Below are 17,365 nucleotides of genomic sequence, written 5' to 3'. Positions count from 1 at the left end.
TTTCGTCAAGGCGTTTTTTTCTTGAATGAAAGCAGTGGCAAGAACTGGACTGGCCATTATATCTTCGTCACATTGATTATTACTGGGACCCAGAAGGGCAGTAGCCATATTTTCAGTAATACAAAGCAAGCATATATTGCATGGAAAAGGAATGCAGATATTAATCCTGGAACAGTTATTATCATTATATGTGCTTTCGTCTCAAACCACATGCACAATAAGCCTCAGAGCCACGTATTTAATTAGAATTTTTTAGGGTGGAATTCATAGGCCATGAACTATGTACAGAAATAAATTGAAAAACATGCGCTTGGGCATCTCTTGTGAAAATCCACTCCAGTTATTTAAGGAGAAATGGTTTCCCTTCTTTGCTTATACAGAGAGTGTGTGTATATATTCTTATATTTGTGTATATATATTTGTTTGCTTTTCTATAGAAGGAACTGAAGAACACCAAGACTTATGTAAAGCCCTTTGCCTAATCAAGGATATGATTGCAGCAGTTGATTTGCAAGTCAATGAATATGAGAAAAAACAGAAATTGATGGAGATTCTCAGTAAGATTGAAAACAAAACATATACCAAGCTGAAAAATGGCCATGTTTTCAGGAAGCAGGATCTGATCAAGAAAGAGAGGACACTTCTACATGAGGGTTTAGTCTATTGGAAAACGGCTACGGGACGCTTCAAAGGTCCTTGCAGTTTTAAGTTCCTTGCATGCTTTTGAAGAATTGTGTATTGTTATTTCTCTTTGGCTTCTAAACAAGAGACATGGGTTTCTGACACAATGGCATAAAAAAGTATTCTGCAGGAAAAGGTGTCTCATATTTAGGCACTGATCCATATACGTGATGGAAAAGAGAACACAGTCTTCTGGTTTGCCTTTACAGATTTGAAACATTTAGTATTAAACAGATACTCACACCATTTTCTTACATTAAATTTCCTCCCAAAATTAAGATTGTTCGATCATTTATCCCTTTCCACAAAAATAAAGAAAGAGAACAAAAGTAATTCTGGTTGTAACATATTTGACATCAGTGGCCTGCTTTCTAATGTGATTCTTAAATCACAGTTTTGAAAAGCTTTAAACCTCCCCAAAACTATGAGTTTAAATGTATTTATTTTTGCACATATTGATATCCTGTATTTTAGGATAAAGCCTTCACAAGGCAGCTCACAGCAGTTAATAAATACAATACGTCAAACAATATAACATTATGAAAAATGAAGTCAAACAAAGCCATCAATGGAAGGCAGAGCTAATTAAATATATATATATTTTAAACCCACTCAAAAGCCATCAATAAGCAGGCATTTCCTTTGGAATTTGTGCAAAGGGAATTCCAGAGTTGTGGGGCCATCACTGAAAAGTCCCTGTCCATGGTGCCCACTAATTTCATGGTTCTTAGTGGTGGGCCAGAGATCAAGACACTCAAGAGATTGATTTCAGGGCAGGCAGTCCTTCTAGTAAAAGTGGCTAGACTTCAGGCTAGTGGGATATTTGGGCTGAGGTCCACCAGTCTGAGCCAAGTCTAACAGTGGCAAAGACAAGGCAGAAGTACATAAAAGTATTAAGTAACTGGATGTTTCTGAGCCTACTATACGTGCAGCCTAGAAATATGTGATCAATACTTGAACCAAGCTCACAAATTATTTCCACACAAATGTACTCCCAGGCTATTTGCAGGATGGGGAGAGAAGGCTATTTAGTTGTTGCTGCTGTTGGACAATTGAGTCAGAAACCCTTCTATTATAGGTGATCTACTACAAATCTCCTAGCAATCTTCTAGTAGATAATGATTTACCTTCTTCCTAGCCTTGTTTTAAGCAATCTGGTCCCAAACCATTCATGTGCAATTTACTTATTTAAAGAAAAGTTTCTGCCGAGGCCTTTGGTGGGGAGGGCAGGGGAGAATTTCATTGAATGGTGAAGACCTTGGTAAATATTGTTTTATCTTGAGCCTAGTGCTGGAAAATCAATTGTAAGGGAAGCATTCTATTTGTTCCCCAATATAAAAGAAGAAATGTTTTAAAGGCATTTTTAGAATTTTAATTTAGTCTTAGTGATTTAGATATAGGTCCCTTTAAGACATTTTTATTTATGTATTTTAATTGTGTTTGTTTCCATTTTTTTAATTTGTTATGATGAAGTAAGAAATTAATTGGTGATACTTATTTCCTTTCTTTTTTGAAAGATATATTAGCCCTCCTTCTAAATGACGTGATGCTGTTTTTACAAGAAAAAGATCAAAAATATATTTTTGCAGCTGTTGTAAGTATGATTCTCTAAAAATGTTAATTGCACTTTTGTATTATATCATGTAACAATGCCTATATCCAGACTTCTTCTTTTGGTACCTGCCTGTTAGTTATATCTGGGTTTCTTTTTGGTATCGGGTCTAATCATAAAACCTTTTATCAAGGTTTGATTATTTCAAACATTTATATGCTGCTGTGTAGTTTAACAAAATCCCAAGTATGCTGTGAATAAAAGAGTTTTTAGTATGCAAGAGACATTGTACCAGTGCATTCAGTGATTTTATTCTGCAACACAGGTCACATTAAAGGAAAATGCAATGCACATTCAGTAACATGTGCTTTCCCGAATAAAGCGAGTTATACTAGTCCTGATAGATACTGGTATCTGCAAAGACCTGCAGTGCATTTCAAACATAATTATTCTCCCAAAGTTTCCATGATTAAAAATTGCTCTGACATTCTACTGACAATATACCACTTTACTGTGGCCTTTGACACCTGAAATGTGTGTTTTCAGGGCCTGCCCTATTCTTATGACTTTAATCTGTTTTAAATTCTTAATTTTAGATGTTTGTGACCTGCCCTGGGACCTGCTGTTGTAGGGTTGGTGGTGGTAGTAGAAGAAGTAGTAGTAATAATAGTAACGATGATAGTAATAATAAATACTTCATGGTTCCTTCTGTGTAGGACCAGAAACCTGCAGTTATAGCCCTCCAGAAACTTATTGTCAGAGAAGTAGCCAATGAGGAGCGAGGGATGTTCCTGATTAGTGCCTCGTCTACTGGGCCCGAGATGTATGAAATTCATACCAGTTCCAAAGAGGAACGCAGTCATTGGATGAGGCAGGTTCAAGAGGCAGTGGAAAGGTACAGGCAGACCCTTTCTGCATTACTTTTTTTACATTTATTTATTTCTTTACTTGAGTGTAAATCATGTCTAGAAATGCTGGTTCAGATTTGATTTTGGTTTGGCAGATTTTCTTTTATCGACGTGATTTTCTTAAGGAGACATGTACAGGTAGCATGGGAGCTCGTTAAGCTGTAGTTACCAGTGATAGAAAATACATAGCTGTTGAGGTTGCAATCCTGAGCGTGCTTAAGAGCCAGTAAATTCCACTGAATACAGTAGAACTTGCTTCCAAGTAAACATTCATAGGATTGTCCTGCAAGCTTATTTGCTTCATATTGTGCTCTGTTCAATAAAAAATATGAATCAGTTGCCACATTTCATTTCACTTCACTTCACTTTTAATTTATATACTGCCTTTCTATATTACTATACACAAGGCGGTTCACAGCAACAAAATAATCTGATCCAATACATTTTCTCTGAGGTTATTCTTCTAAAGATGTCAAGACCAGGAATAGCCATTGTGGAATGACACAAATTGAGATTTTGCATATACTCTTAAGTGCAAAGTGCATATGTTTTGCTTCTTGTGCTGCGTGTGTGTCTGTACATACACACCTCTATTTATACATTAATTGCCTGAGAGGGAAAGAGAGAGAGAGTTGGCTGTATTCTCTTTGTTTACATTTCACCCAGTTGTCCAGAGGAAGAAGGAAAAATGAGCGAATCTGATGATGACCGAAGAATAGCTGAAGCCAGAGCAGCCAAAATTCAAAAATGTCAAGGTATGGTATTTGCCCTAGTTCTCTTGAAATAAAATGGCTTTTTTTAAAAAAAATAGTTGGTGTAAAGAACACCCATCTACCTTGAGGGCCTCCGACATTCACACCTGTGTCTGCCGCCACCCCTCAGTTCACCCTGACTTCTGAGTAATAGGAGCTGCCAATGGTTGTGGGGCACCTTTCAGCATTCCAGCAGTGGGGAACCTCTGGCTTGTGGGCAATTGACAACCAAGACCCTTTAGTCTACCTTCACAGGACTCCTTCACAAGCCCCTATCGCCACATGGCAGCCATTTCTTCATGGTAAGGTACCACATGACAACTAGGTGAGGTTGCACCACTGAGAAATGGCTGTGGCTCTGTGGGAAGGTATTCTGACGTAGATGTACAATCACTCTGGCAACAACCATGCCTCTTTAGTGTTCTGGGCTTAGCATACTAGCGTGATGCAGCTGTTGAAAAGCAACGTTATAATGATAATTTGCTGAAGTAGACAAAAAATTGGAACAGTCAGAAATCTGTTTCATGTTACAGAAGCCAGATGGGGTCCACTCTCCCAATAGTGATTCAGCATACAGAGTAGTAAGCAATAACGATGGTGGTTGTTGGCCTAATGCATGGATTTGTATCTTGGCAGTAATTTTGAGTAACCAGGACCAACAGATCTGTAGCTACTTAGAAGATAAGCTGAATATCTATGCAAAGCTTGGAGACATGAGTGGCTTTGAAGATGTCCATGTAGAACCACACCTGCTGATAAAACCTGACTCCGGAGAAACACCCCAAGTGGCCTCACTCCTGGCAGCTGCTCTCAAGGAAGGTAAGGCTTCATCCATGGGCATCCCACTCTTCCCTATGGGCATGTCCTCTCCTTTGTCGCTTTTCACACTTTCCCACATGTCTCTTGTAAAATCACCACATTCAGTGACTACTGTGCGGTTGGTCACTATTGTACAACAGCTCCTATTAAGCTGTGGCTCAAAGTACCAGTTATGTGAATCCAAAGCTGGGGAGCCAGCAAAAAAGATCTCTCTCTCTCTCTCTTCATGACCCTTTCTTAATATGCACCTCTTGAAAGTATGGGAGAAAGACCTGATACACCTCTGGTGTTCTAGACCCAGGCTTTAAAAGATGGTTGGCTAAACTGTGGCCATCCAGATGTTATCAAACTACAGTTCCTGACATCCGTAACCATTCACCATGCTGGCTTGGACTGATGGGAGTTGTAGTCCAACAATATCTGGAGAGCAACAGCTGTTTTAGGTAAAAGGTTCAGGAGAACAGCCTTCTTGCTAAATCTGTCACATCATCAAATTTCTACAGTGAGTTTTCTGATTCATTAACAAGTTTGTTCAGATTTTAAAAAAACATCATGCTTATAAGCTGCTCATTAGAAAGTCGATACACCAATAAAGGTTAAGGAATGCAATGTAAAAATAACTTCAAATGATTCCAATAGTCACTCATAGTTGTTTCACATGGAGAAGAAGAAATAGTTCATAATTGATATAAGGGAAACATGCATTCACCAGCATTAATTAGAGGGGGATACCTTAAATTATTGACTGAAAGCCTAAACTTACTTTCTTTCTACAGCGGAAAACCTCCATGCGGCTGTAAGATTATCACAGATGAATGAAACAGACCTCTCAACAGAAGAGAGTACTGAAGAATCGAGCATGACAGAACGTCTTGGTGAAGCTGAAGACTGCGAATCTTTCACTGATTGTTAGTAAGCACTAATACCTTTTAACTGTCCCAGTGCTAAATTTACCATGCTTATTTATTTAATCCTTTTCAAAATGTAATGCAAAACAGGATCAGCAAAGAAAAGTGCTTCATATTCTGTATACTTTCTTGGGGCCAGTTCACCCAATAAGAGGAATCTCCACATAGGAGTCATTTGTGGAAATACGTTTTCAGGACTGTCCTGCAAATCACTGGCAAATTTATATTGCTTTTAAAGTATTTTCTCTTGTTCTGTGTTGCAACTTCACTAAATAATCTGATGTGTAGTGTGCGACTTTCTGTTTTGCTTGAGAGACATTACTCGTATTAGATATTTAAAACCATCCCTTTAAAATGTGAATGGCATTTTATTTTAATACCTTCTATTAACATTTATTTTTTAAAGGACAGATATTCTGATGAATGTTACAGTTTACAGGATGGGGCCAGTTCCGCCAGTTCTATATTGTGGGCTGCAGCTGTCCTAGTAATGTCTGCTAGGCCTCTAAACACTTGATGTGCTAGTCTCCAATTCAAGCACAAGCTCCCATGATTTATAGAGAGTGGTGCTGCAGGAGTCATGAATGTGTTTACAGTCCTACATACAAACTACAAGCACACTTTGATAAATCATGTGGACAACCAATATTAGGTACGGATGCCTCAGTAGTCTGCATAGTTCTTTGCCCTGTCCTCCACCCTTGAAAAACAAAAGTAAAATTATGCAAAAACAAACATAAAGATTTGCGTATCTTTTCTTAATTTGCATACTTTTTGCACATCACAAAATTCCTGTTGGCACAGAATTACCATATCAGTTTTTTAAAAAAAAAAAAACAGCAACCAAAAATCAAGAGAGCTTGCTCAGTCCTCAGTTGCCTCTATCATAATAATAATAATAATAATCATCATCAAACTTTTATTTATATCCCGCCCTCCCCGGCCGAATTTGGGCTCAGGGCGGCTAACATCAAATATATAACAGTATAAAATCAAACAATAATTAAATTACCTCCTAAAAACAGGTCAAAATCAAATTAAAGTCTAATTGGATGGCTTTAATAGATCATCTATCTATCTATTATCTAATTTGGTTTTAAAATGTAAAATACTGTTGATTTTTGAAGATAGTGCAGAGAGACAAATAAAAATGAATTGGAGAAGTGGAACAAAAAAGGAAAAAAGGAGAAAAAGGAGGAAGATAGAACAGTGCAGGGGAAGAACTAGGAATAATTTATGCTGAATGGTTACATGTGTTATACACTTAACTTTGTACATCTGACTCCTGTTTTTTCCTGATGGTTTAATCGTTAGATACAGAACTGAAGGGGGATAGAGAGTCTTGTGATTCAGATGTCAATGATGCAAACAGCTTCACAGAAGCTCACATGCTGGATCAGGTAGGCTACTTGGTGAACATTCTGTCAGAGCCATGCACACGGTGTTTCTGTTCAGGAATATCAAGGCGCCAAATCTGATACACGCAGTGCCCAGTCCTTTCCCCCTGGTTATCACCTTCTACCCTAGGGGTGGCAAAGCATTTTCAGCCCAATGGCCACACTCCCCTTCAGGCAAATTCCAGGGGTCACATGCCAGCGGCGTGCGGAGCCAGAGGCAAAAGTGGGAAGAGCAATACGTGTTTGCACATGAGGCTGTTCTTTTCCACATTCACCCATTCCTTTCCATGCTCTGTCAAGGCAGCAGAGAGGCCTTGTCACAGTTTCAGGTTAGTTAAGTCAGGCAAATATATGCACGGAGGGTGTGAAACAGGGCTGATGGGGGGGGCGGTTGGCAGGGGGCAGCTTGGGAAGGTGGGGGAATCCCAAGGGCCAGGTAGAGCAGCCTGGAGGGCCTGAGTCCCCCCCCCGCATACTATTTCCACCTTCTCCAGACCCCCTACTTCACCTTGCCACAGCACTTTCATCACCTGAGCATTTTAAATAGGCAACCACCTTAAACAATCCTTAAACCCACTTACTTCTTTCGTACCAAGAATGCATGATTAATTTTGTAGCACACCATTTCTAGCACACTCCATTGCTTAAAAAAACACCCCACAACCCCCTGACATTTGCAAAATGCAAGTATTTAGACATTGTAAGAGACTTACCAGAAGGTGGCAGTCTAGGTCTACTACAAAAGAAAAAGCTAACCTCATTGTATGTTTGTAGGAAGGAGGCAAGCATTTTGCTGCTTCTGCGCAAACTGAGGTGAGTTGCTTCCATTACAAAATCTACTAGTATTGTTTGCCTTGGAACTTACTGTATTTTGTAAACAACAACAACAAACATTTCTTTTCTTTCTTTAGATTGTACAGACTATCCAGAATTTAACCCGCCTCTTGTACAGTATCCAGGTATTGACGAAATTGTGTGTTTGTTGCCCACAACTGCTATCTTTTTTTTGAGAATTAGAATGAAACAAATATTTTGGCAGAAATCTGTCTGTTTATAACACCAGCTTCACTGGTCCTGGAAAGTATGGGCCTGATCCCATCCTCGCTGTGCAGGGCCCAGCAAATGGAGGTACAGAGCTGTACAATGGCCCCTTGCTAGTTGCAGCAGGCAGGGGAAAGAGTAGCTCATGCATGGGCTACTGCCGGATGTCCTGCTGGCCGGAGCAGAGGGCATCCCATTGCCATTCCGTTTCCCCCGCTTGCTTCTGCTTTGGTGTTGCTGTTGGAAGTAGTGTGACCAGATGCAAGAGGACACCTGTATCTTTTAAGAGTTGTGCGGAAAAGAGAATTGCAGCAGGAGCAGTTTGCAAAGTGAGCTGCACTTGCTGAAATCCCCTCTTCCACACAGCTATTAAAGGTGCAAGAGGCCTCAGGGCCGGCCCAACTGTGAGGCAAATTGGGATGATTTTCCGGACCCAGAGATGCTTCACGTCGGCAACAGCCTTCTCTGCCACCCACGCAAGGTTTCTACTGGGCTATCCTCCACTTTGCCTCCACCCTTCTAGAAAAAAAAATGTCAAGTTATTTTCGTTTCATTTCAACTTGGGTACTAATTTAAAGTTACTTGTATGCCTCCTTCCAGCAACTCCTGCAGCTGAGCTAGAGCCAAACATATTGCTCTGCTTTCTTGTGGACCACTGAGAGGGGAGTCTTTGTCATCTGGGCAGTCCAGGGCCTCCATACACACTATACAAGCTTGCACCCCAGGGAGCTCACGTTGGTGCTGTCAATGCAGCAGTTTGACTTCAGCCCCTGGAGGCGCACTCCATTGTCCCTCAAGACAGACAGATGCCAGCCAATTGAAGTCACCACTTCCACCACACTTCTCAGTTTCTGTCTTTAAATCCGTGTCTAACACAGGAGTGGCTGGTGAACGGGGGGAACCACAGCACACCTGTGCACTACCAGAAGCAGCATCGCTGCCATGTATGGGGTGTGTGTGCAAGGTGATGGGGAGGTTGGTGCTATGTGTGCACACTGGCAGAAGCCTAGTTTGGCCCTGTGGATGTGCCTGCACAGTGCTGACCTCCCTGCCACCTCACCTCACCTTCCCTCTCCTCTCCAGTTAAGCAGCCGTGACACCACAGCTGGGAGGCCAGGCACATGGAAGTTCCCCTGCCTTCCTCCCACACCTGAGCTAGCAGGGCATATATCCATTTGATAGTTATATCATTGTCCCGGCTCCCCTTGGAAGAGGCACACATACTCAGAGGCTGATTCTTTCTCCAAGCTTTAATGTTCAAAGGCATAGCAGGCAATAAACATCTCTATACACAACGACATAGCAGGTGAGATGGCTTCTCAGGTGAAGACGCTGATCCAACAACGATATGCCCGGTGTAGCCCTGTTGTAAAGGAACAAGGCGGGCACAATTTAGCCAGAAAGCGGTTCTGTTTCTTAGCAAGCAACCTGCCTCGCTTGAAATCTGGACCATCTGTTCACACCTCTTGATGTCTGGGGGATGCAGGTGATGGGAGAGGTGTCCCTGCCTCCTGATTGGTGGAGGGGTCAAGCACAACATCCTTCTTTGGACAGACGGGGATAGACTCTGCATCTGACTCCAAAGGTGGGGAAGGTGGAGCAGGAGGCACAGTGGGAGCTTCAGAGCCAGACCCTAACAGCTGCGCAGAGGGATGTAGGGCCTCGGTGACTGATGGAGTGTAAGAACAGGTTGAGGGAAATTCACCCCCATTTGGATCCTCCCCAGAATTGACAGTATCAAGTGCCCCTGGATCAGGCAGTGACCTCCCAAGCCCTCTGGAGCCTTTGCTAGGGTCTCCCCCCCAGCTGTGGTCAACCCATGATGTTAATTGCACCTGTCCATTGGGAGTAAGGTTTTAAATGATGTCCCTTCCATTTGCACCTCAAAATCTAATGGAAACTGATGCAATGTTTGTCTTTTGGGGAAAAGGCAGCCGTAACCATCCAGGACAGCCACATTGAGCTCCATAAGCTGCTCCTGCAGGAACACGAAAGGTCCAGCTGGAGTCCCAGCTTCCGTAGCACCTCCCTCCCGGAGCAAGAAAAGCACCGGAACTTCAAACCCAAAGAGGAACTCGCGAATATCCAGAAGCTGCAGCACCAGTTCCAGCAAGAGCAGCAGCGCTGGCACCGCGAGTGTGAGCAGCGGCAGCAAGAACACGAGGCGAGAGAGACCTGCTTGCTGGAGAAGGAGAAAGAGTGCCTGAACCGAGAGGAGCTGCTTTGCAAAAACCAGGGAGAGCTGGACGTCCAGCTGCAGGATTACCAGCAGAACCTGGAGAGGCTCAGGGAGAGCCAGAGGATGGTGGGGAAGGAGAGGGACACAGTCAGGCTGCAGCAGAAGATCTTGCGCCACTGGAAGCACAGCCGCCAGAGCAGCCTGCCTGCAGTGATCTCCCCAGGGAATAATGAGGTAGGCAGCATCTTCTCCAGAAGAACATTACTTGGGCTATCTAGCACTTTTTCTACTTGCCTGGCGCACATTAGCTTAGGGATCATCACCAAAGCCCTCTGAGGGAGGACAGTTTCATTGCCCCTGCATTGCAGAGGGGACACTGAGGCTGAGAGAGAGCCATGTGCCTCTGAACCAACCTAGCGAGTTCATGGCTGAGGTGAGGTGTGAACAGGGACTTCTCCTCTCTCAGCTCATTCTCTCCACTACTGCATTTGCCCCACTTACTGTATCTTGTTTAGGGCAGCCTTGGCCAACCCGGTGTCCTCCTGATATTTTTGGACCCAAATGCAGGCTGAGGCTGATGGATATTGTTGTCCAAAACATCTGGGGGGCACCAGGATGGTGAAGGCTAGTTTATGTCGTGATCCACCCTGTGAAATTTAGTAAATAAATAAAATAGTGAAACAGGAAATCACAAAAGGATATTGGGGAAGTACTAATGGTTGAGATGACTGATTCGAGGCCAAGGCTGTTTTTGCAGTATCCCTACATCTATGCAAGTATGAGTAGTACCATTCTGATAGGCCTCACTGTTTAGAGAAGAGAGGGTGATGGGGAGTGTGGTGATCACACAGGGTCCCCAGACGTTTCACCGTCTATTGATCCCTGTGCCACCACTTTATTTCTCGCTGCCACCACCCAGGCCCTAACTGGTACCATGCTGAGTCCAGTCAGGGTTAAATTGGAACATAAACTTCTGTTAATTTATTGCAGTTTAACAAGCGTGTGGTTTCATAAACTGTATCGGTCAATTACAATCATGGGGTGCCTATCCAGACCTATAACGTCCGCTACCTGCTCTCACTCACTAAACCACCTCTCAGATATTTACTTGTCTTCCTAGCCCCTAACTGTTCCTGACTCAGCTTATTTCGCTACACTAACTCAACCTGCCCACAGACTCTATCCTAATTCACTTCCACTCCAACCAACCACCCAACTCCCAACGAACTCCCCCCTTCGCCTCTCCCAGAGCTGGTTTTGTAGTCCCTCTGACTCCACCCCCTGGGTTCTGATTGGGTAACCTGTTTAACTATTTCACCTCCAGCACTCTCATATGTTAACGTCACAGGGAGCAGCCAGAGAACAATCCTAAACACGTCAATGCAGAAGGAGGCTTCCCATGGACATATGTTATATTTTCTCTTGCATCATGTAAACTTTGCTTCTCTTTATTCTCTTCCTGGAAGCAGATGGATGACTGGTTTTTCTTCCGAACCTTTGCTCTTGGGGGAAGCCGGTTGATGATACCAAGGTGTGAAAAAGGGATGTATTGTCAGAGGATAGGATAGAGCTTTGAGTTGCTTAGATTTCCCTTTTTATTTTCTTTGCACAGATCATGGGGCACAACCAGTCGGACTGTTTTTGTGGTGAGAATTCATTCTTCCTAAATGAAGCCATAGTACAGATGTCATTAAACCGCCTCAACAGATCGAACTCATCTCTAGTTTATCAGGACAGTATGCGTGGTGTGAACCTGCCAAATTCAGACTTGACAAGGACTCCTGAAAACCAGGTCAAGCTCAACATGGACATTTCTTCCCAGCAAGCATTCATGGGTGATCCCTCAAAATCCAGTCGACTCTGCCATCACACTCTCTCCTTCAGCGCAGGTCACACGGATGCTTGTAACAATTGTAAGTGATCATTTAATTTGCTATATCTGGTGAGTGACATTAGACAAAAAGCCGTATTCCAAACGTTCTGTGGTCTTGCGCAGACTGGAAAATCCTGAGACTCCCTACTTAACCTACTTACGTCGAGCTTCTGCCTATTATGGCTGCTGAGAGAAGCATGAACTCAGGACTCCTTTCACCCAAAGTGAGAGATATACTAAGGACCAGCACTTGAAGGTCCTTGTAGGGCAATGCTTGGCCCCTGGATTCAGAGGGTGGGGTGGGGTGGGTGTAGCAATGTAATTTAATAGCAGGCTGCTTTGAGGTGTGAGGTTGTAGCTGTGTGTAGGGCAGTGTTTCACATGAACTTCAAACGCCCATCAAATTTAAGAAGTATCTGGTTGCTGTTAAAAGGGAGAAAACTGTTCGATATGCATAAGAAGAATTCAGATTGTGACTGTGGAGTGCTTAAAGGAAAGTAAATTAGTTGTTGACTTCATGGCAAATTGTTGTTTTTGGTACAGAAACTTTACGAAGGGCCTTGGGGCAAGTTTCTATAACTGCAAAGTGGAATACTAGATATTACACGCTTTGCTGAAAAGGCATGTCAGTCAACTTAAGAGCAGGACAGAAAATGAGTGAAAGGAGATTACATTCATGCTAGGCTAATCATTGTCTTCTCTTGTGCAGATAAATTAACAACCAATTTGGATAATTAGAAGAAGGAAGGAAACGAAAGCTTATATCAATGTGCCTTGAAAACAGAATAAGTTCTATTCAATTGACATGTCTGGCTGGATGCTCAGTGCAGTAACCAGATATTTAGCCAAGACATGGGCAGAAAATGAATCACATGCATAGTTAAAAACATAATGGAAATTGGTACTTTCAGATTGCCAAATGAACAACTTTAACATTTATCGGTATTCAGCATCTTGCTATGGTGTTTGAACTGAAAGCTTAAGAGAGAGAGTTTATTGTGAAGTATGGGTTTTAGAAATGCTTTATGGAAATATTTAAGTAGTATAAATTAGATTTTCAGAATTACATAAACACAGTGTTGCAATGCCTAAGGAGTTCTCCATGTGTTGGTCGTGCAGTTTTCTGAAGCTGAGTTGAGGTCTGCAGTGCTGAAAGGGGATGGAAGCTATTTAAATAGGGCTACCCTTAACAGAGGGATGCGGGTGGCGCTGTGGTTTAACCACAGAGCCTAGGACTTGCTGATCAGAAGGTTGGTGGTTGGAATCCCCGTGACGGGATGAGTTCCCGTTGCTCGGTCCCTGCTCCTGCCAACCTAGCAGTTCGAAAGCACGTCAAAGTGCAAGTATATAAATAGGTACTGCGGGAAGGTAAACGGCATTTCCATGCGCTGCTCTGGTTCGCCAGAAGCGGCTTAGTCATGCTGGCCACATGACCCAGAAGCTGTACGCCGGCTCCCTCGGCCAATAAAGTGAGATGAGCACTGCAACCCCAGAGTCGGCCACGACTGGACCTAATGGTCAGGGGTCCCTTTACTTTACCTTTACCCTTAACAGAATAATTCATACAGAATTCATACATTTTGTTTCGTAAAACTGAATAAGGCAATTTAGACTGAAAGAGAGCTCTCTCCCCATGTAGGCATCTTTTCAAAGAGGGCCTCTAATTCCTTGTAGACTTCCTTTAAAAAATGTATGCTACTAAATCCATGTATAGCAGCGTATCCTGTGTATCCCAGTATCCCGTGACATGCTCTTTCATTTCTGGGATTGTGCAATGTGTCCTCTGCTGCATTTTTCCTGTTTCTTCCAGTGCTGTTGCCCTAGAACAACAAGAAATGGGGGAAAGGATTCTGGGATGCACTTTCAAACCAGGGAAATGGACTTGCAAGACAAGGTTGTGCCAGTCCCAGCCCAGAAACTTTGCAAGCCATAGGATTGTGGTTATGCCAGCAGTTCTGTGGTTGGGGTGGCATGTAGCTGCTGTGGCAAAGCAAAACTGTACAAGTCAGTTGTGTATTGCTGCACAGCTAATGTTAACATGATCCCACCTTTTTTAGCCAATGTGGTGCAGCTTAAAGTAGCTTTCCTCAACCCACGTACTCTCCAGATATTTTGGACTACATTAACCCAGACCATTTGCCATGCTTTCTGGGGCTTATGCATATTGTAGTCCAAAACATCTAGAGTTGTACCCAACAAAGTTGTCCCCATTAGCACCAGGATATCTGCCTACACAATGGAGCATCCTCTCGTCTCCTTGCACCCCGTAATCTGTTCTGGGGGGTACCCAGAGCCGATTGGGGAATATATGAAAACAGCAGGCAGAAGGTCCCATTGCACAGGCAGAATTTCTTGCACTGACAGGACAACATTGTTTTATGCAGCCCCTGGTGGTATGTCTTTCTGTCTATGCATTTAATTGAACAGTACAAAAATTTGCAGGTAAACGTGCTGTCTAAGGAGCAGGTGTTCATGCTGCCCATACACAGATAGAGCACTCTGGAAGTATGTCTGTATTATTTATTGGTGATGGTAAACCTGAGACACGTCTCAGACCTCAGAATACAATGTTTCATGTTCAGCTGTAATAAAGCATCAATCGCAGGATTTTTAGTGGAAACGAATTGGGGAAAACATCTCTTGGGGAATAACATCCCTGTTTGTTTAAGACAGATGGCAAATTGAATTAAGTCATATGTCATTTCAGTCCCAATGTGCAGAAACATTATAGTCACATGCACTGGGAATATTTCAACCAGCAAAACTATTTCTATAGGGTGTTAATTTGTAGTGGATCCTGCTTTTCATGCTAATCCTCACTGAAAATCCTTCCTTTAGTCATTCAGGTTAGCCTCAGTGGATGAAGCAATATTATGCAGCTTTTATCATTATGGTACTGAACGATATGTTAGCTGCATAGACTTGGCTTATGTAAATAGAGGATTTCCTGTGCAATTTTAACCTTCCATTTTCTAAAGACTTTTAAAACATTATTTTTTTAAAAAAAGAACTAAGAAAGAAAGTTAAACTAGTATCTTGTTTCTCTTGGAGGGAAAGGGGCTGAATGATCATATTGTGGTTTTTGAAATGCTTTCTGGCCTCTTTACCATAGGAGCCCATTAGGTGTTTGCAAAATGTATGACTTATTGATGTGGTATGAACTATTAACTTTTTTAAAAAAACAGCACAATGAGACAAAGCTGCCTCAAGTGCATTTGCAACAGCAGTTTCAATGATGTCAGTATTTCAGAGGGAATCATTAATTGCCCTTTAGGCTGAAGAAACAAAGGTAACCCTATATTTTAATGTATTACAACCATGTACATTTGTTAAGATCACATATAGAAGAGCCATGTGCGCGCATAGAAATTATTCATTTCCCCTCAGATTTTCTTACATTGCAGATTTTAGTCTACATATTTTAAAAATCACCCAGAAAAATAAGAATCATGTGTACTTAACTTATCCCTTCCTTTCACACTTCTGGGTTTTATTAAATTACGGGTGAATCAATTGGCATGCTTGATATATCTGGTTGTATTATAACCTTCAACAAAAATAACACAACCAAGATGAAGGATTTTATTCTGTGATCATTTCAGAACTGTTCTTTGTCACAGAACTAATAAAACTAGGCTGTGGCATGATCTACTTAATCAGCTGTGTTTTGTGGAAGGTTCACAGCACAGGAAAGAGGCATGCATAGTTCTAGAGAATTTACTAAAGAATGCCTCCCCTTTAAAATTCCTAGGTTAACTTTCTGTCTATGTTTTCCAGTTCACAATACACAGCAAATTCTCTAATCTTGATGACTAGTTCCTACTCTATGTAATGTAAATTGAGAGTACAGTGGTACCTTGGTTTATGAACTTAATCCGTCCCGGAAGTCTGTTCTTAACCAAAGTGTTCTTAAACCAAGGTGCGCTTTCCCATAGAAAGTAATGCAAAATGGATTAATCTGTTCCAGACTTTTAAAAAGAACCCCTAAAATAGCAATTTAACATGAATTTTGCCAACGAGACCATTGATCCATAAAATGAAAGCAATAATCAATGTACTGTACTATAAAATAAATAAAATAGTATTGTAGATGATAAAAATGAAAATTAATTTTTTTTCTTACGTGCACTGATGATAGTCATTGTTTGGATGGGGTGCTTTTATCCATTTCCGCAGTCACACAATCAATCAATCAATCAATCAATCAGTAGCTGAATTGGGATCCACACAGATTCCTCCCCCAATTCGGAAAATGCTCCTTAGAGCATGTGCCTCCCGCAGCAGCATGGGGGGAGGAGTTGCACACCCGCAAACCAGCTGGCTTGTGGGTACGCAGCTTCCCTCCCTTGCAGCTGTGGGAAACGCTATGATGACCCCCTTCTCTGCTGCCGGAAAACAAAAGTGTGGCTCTCAAAACAGAAGTACACCCCTGAACAGAGTACGTTCGGATTCCAAAAAAAGTTCGCTAACCAGAACACCTTCTTCCAGTTTTGAAGTGTTCATGTTCCAAATAGTTCGTGAACTAGGTTGTTTGTAGACCGAGGTACCACTGTAGATACATCAGGGTAGATATGAAAGTTCTTTGGCATTGCATCTGTGTGGTAGACCATCACTTAAATTTCCAAACGCGTATGTGCAAAATAGCCCTTACTTATTGGACAGTGCCATAGGTAAAGCTGTACTTTTTTTTGTAATATGAAAGTTACATAACTCAAGGGTGTGATTACCATTATTTTTTCGGTTTTTAAGGTTAAACTTGCTGCACTGTTTTGAATATTACGGACAGACAATCCCCAGTGTCCTGTGTTGCTGGGCAATTGGTCCACTTATTTCATCTTTCCTGAGTCCCTTATACAAAGTGTTATGAAGTGTTGGTCGGCACTGAGGTCTCTAGTCCAATGCTAAATAATGAATACCTTCTGAGCCTACAGAATATGCCTGCTAGGTTTCATTGATAATGCCAGTGAAAGTTATCGCAGCTTACAAAAGTGGCTCTGAATATTCCCAGCACTGGGATTTCAATTGCTGTTTTTCTTGCGTGTAAACTCAGAATAGAAATTGAGTGGTATTCGTATGTAGGTGGTTGGCTCTGGGCCCTAGATGACCAATTGCCTGAGAACCTCTATTACGTAACTGTTGAAAACAACGGGGGAATATTGAGCGATTTTTTTTGGCCATGTCTTCAATAAAATTTGATAAGGACTCAGTTTGCCGGTTGGCCTGTTCTAGATCTTTCTGGATCTGCTTTAACCACC

General features: G+C 42.1%; 1 protein-coding gene across 19 annotated transcripts in view; it reads left to right on the top strand.

Moving 5' to 3' along the window:
* ARHGEF28 (Rho guanine nucleotide exchange factor 28) overlaps window positions 1-17,365 on the top strand; it is a 135,910-nt gene that overhangs the window by 94,906 nt on the left and 23,639 nt on the right. For 18 of the 19 annotated variants that reach the window (XM_083577322.1, XM_083577324.1, XM_083577338.1 and 15 more), the window contains 11 exons: window positions 438-692; window positions 2,199-2,275; window positions 2,950-3,128; window positions 3,808-3,896; window positions 4,530-4,712; window positions 5,489-5,620; window positions 6,935-7,020; window positions 7,792-7,830; window positions 7,929-7,976; window positions 9,989-10,471; window positions 11,850-12,150. In XM_083577322.1, the coding sequence (XP_083433448.1) occupies window positions 438-692; window positions 2,199-2,275; window positions 2,950-3,128; window positions 3,808-3,896; window positions 4,530-4,712; window positions 5,489-5,620; window positions 6,935-7,020; window positions 7,792-7,830; window positions 7,929-7,976; window positions 9,989-10,471; window positions 11,850-12,150 (1,872 nt within the window). The remainder of the gene's footprint in view (window positions 1-437; window positions 693-2,198; window positions 2,276-2,949; window positions 3,129-3,807; window positions 3,897-4,529; window positions 4,713-5,488; window positions 5,621-6,934; window positions 7,021-7,791; window positions 7,831-7,928; window positions 7,977-9,988; window positions 10,472-11,849; window positions 12,151-17,365) is intronic. The other variant, XM_083577321.1, reaches the window with a different exon arrangement.

Source organism: Podarcis filfolensis (assembly GCF_964270895.1).
Source record: "Podarcis filfolensis genome assembly, chromosome: 11".
Classification (NCBI taxonomy): Eukaryota; Metazoa; Chordata; class Lepidosauria; order Squamata; family Lacertidae; genus Podarcis; species Podarcis filfolensis.
The sequence above is the reverse complement of the archived record's forward strand: the minus strand, read 5'-3'. Positions and strand labels throughout refer to the sequence as shown.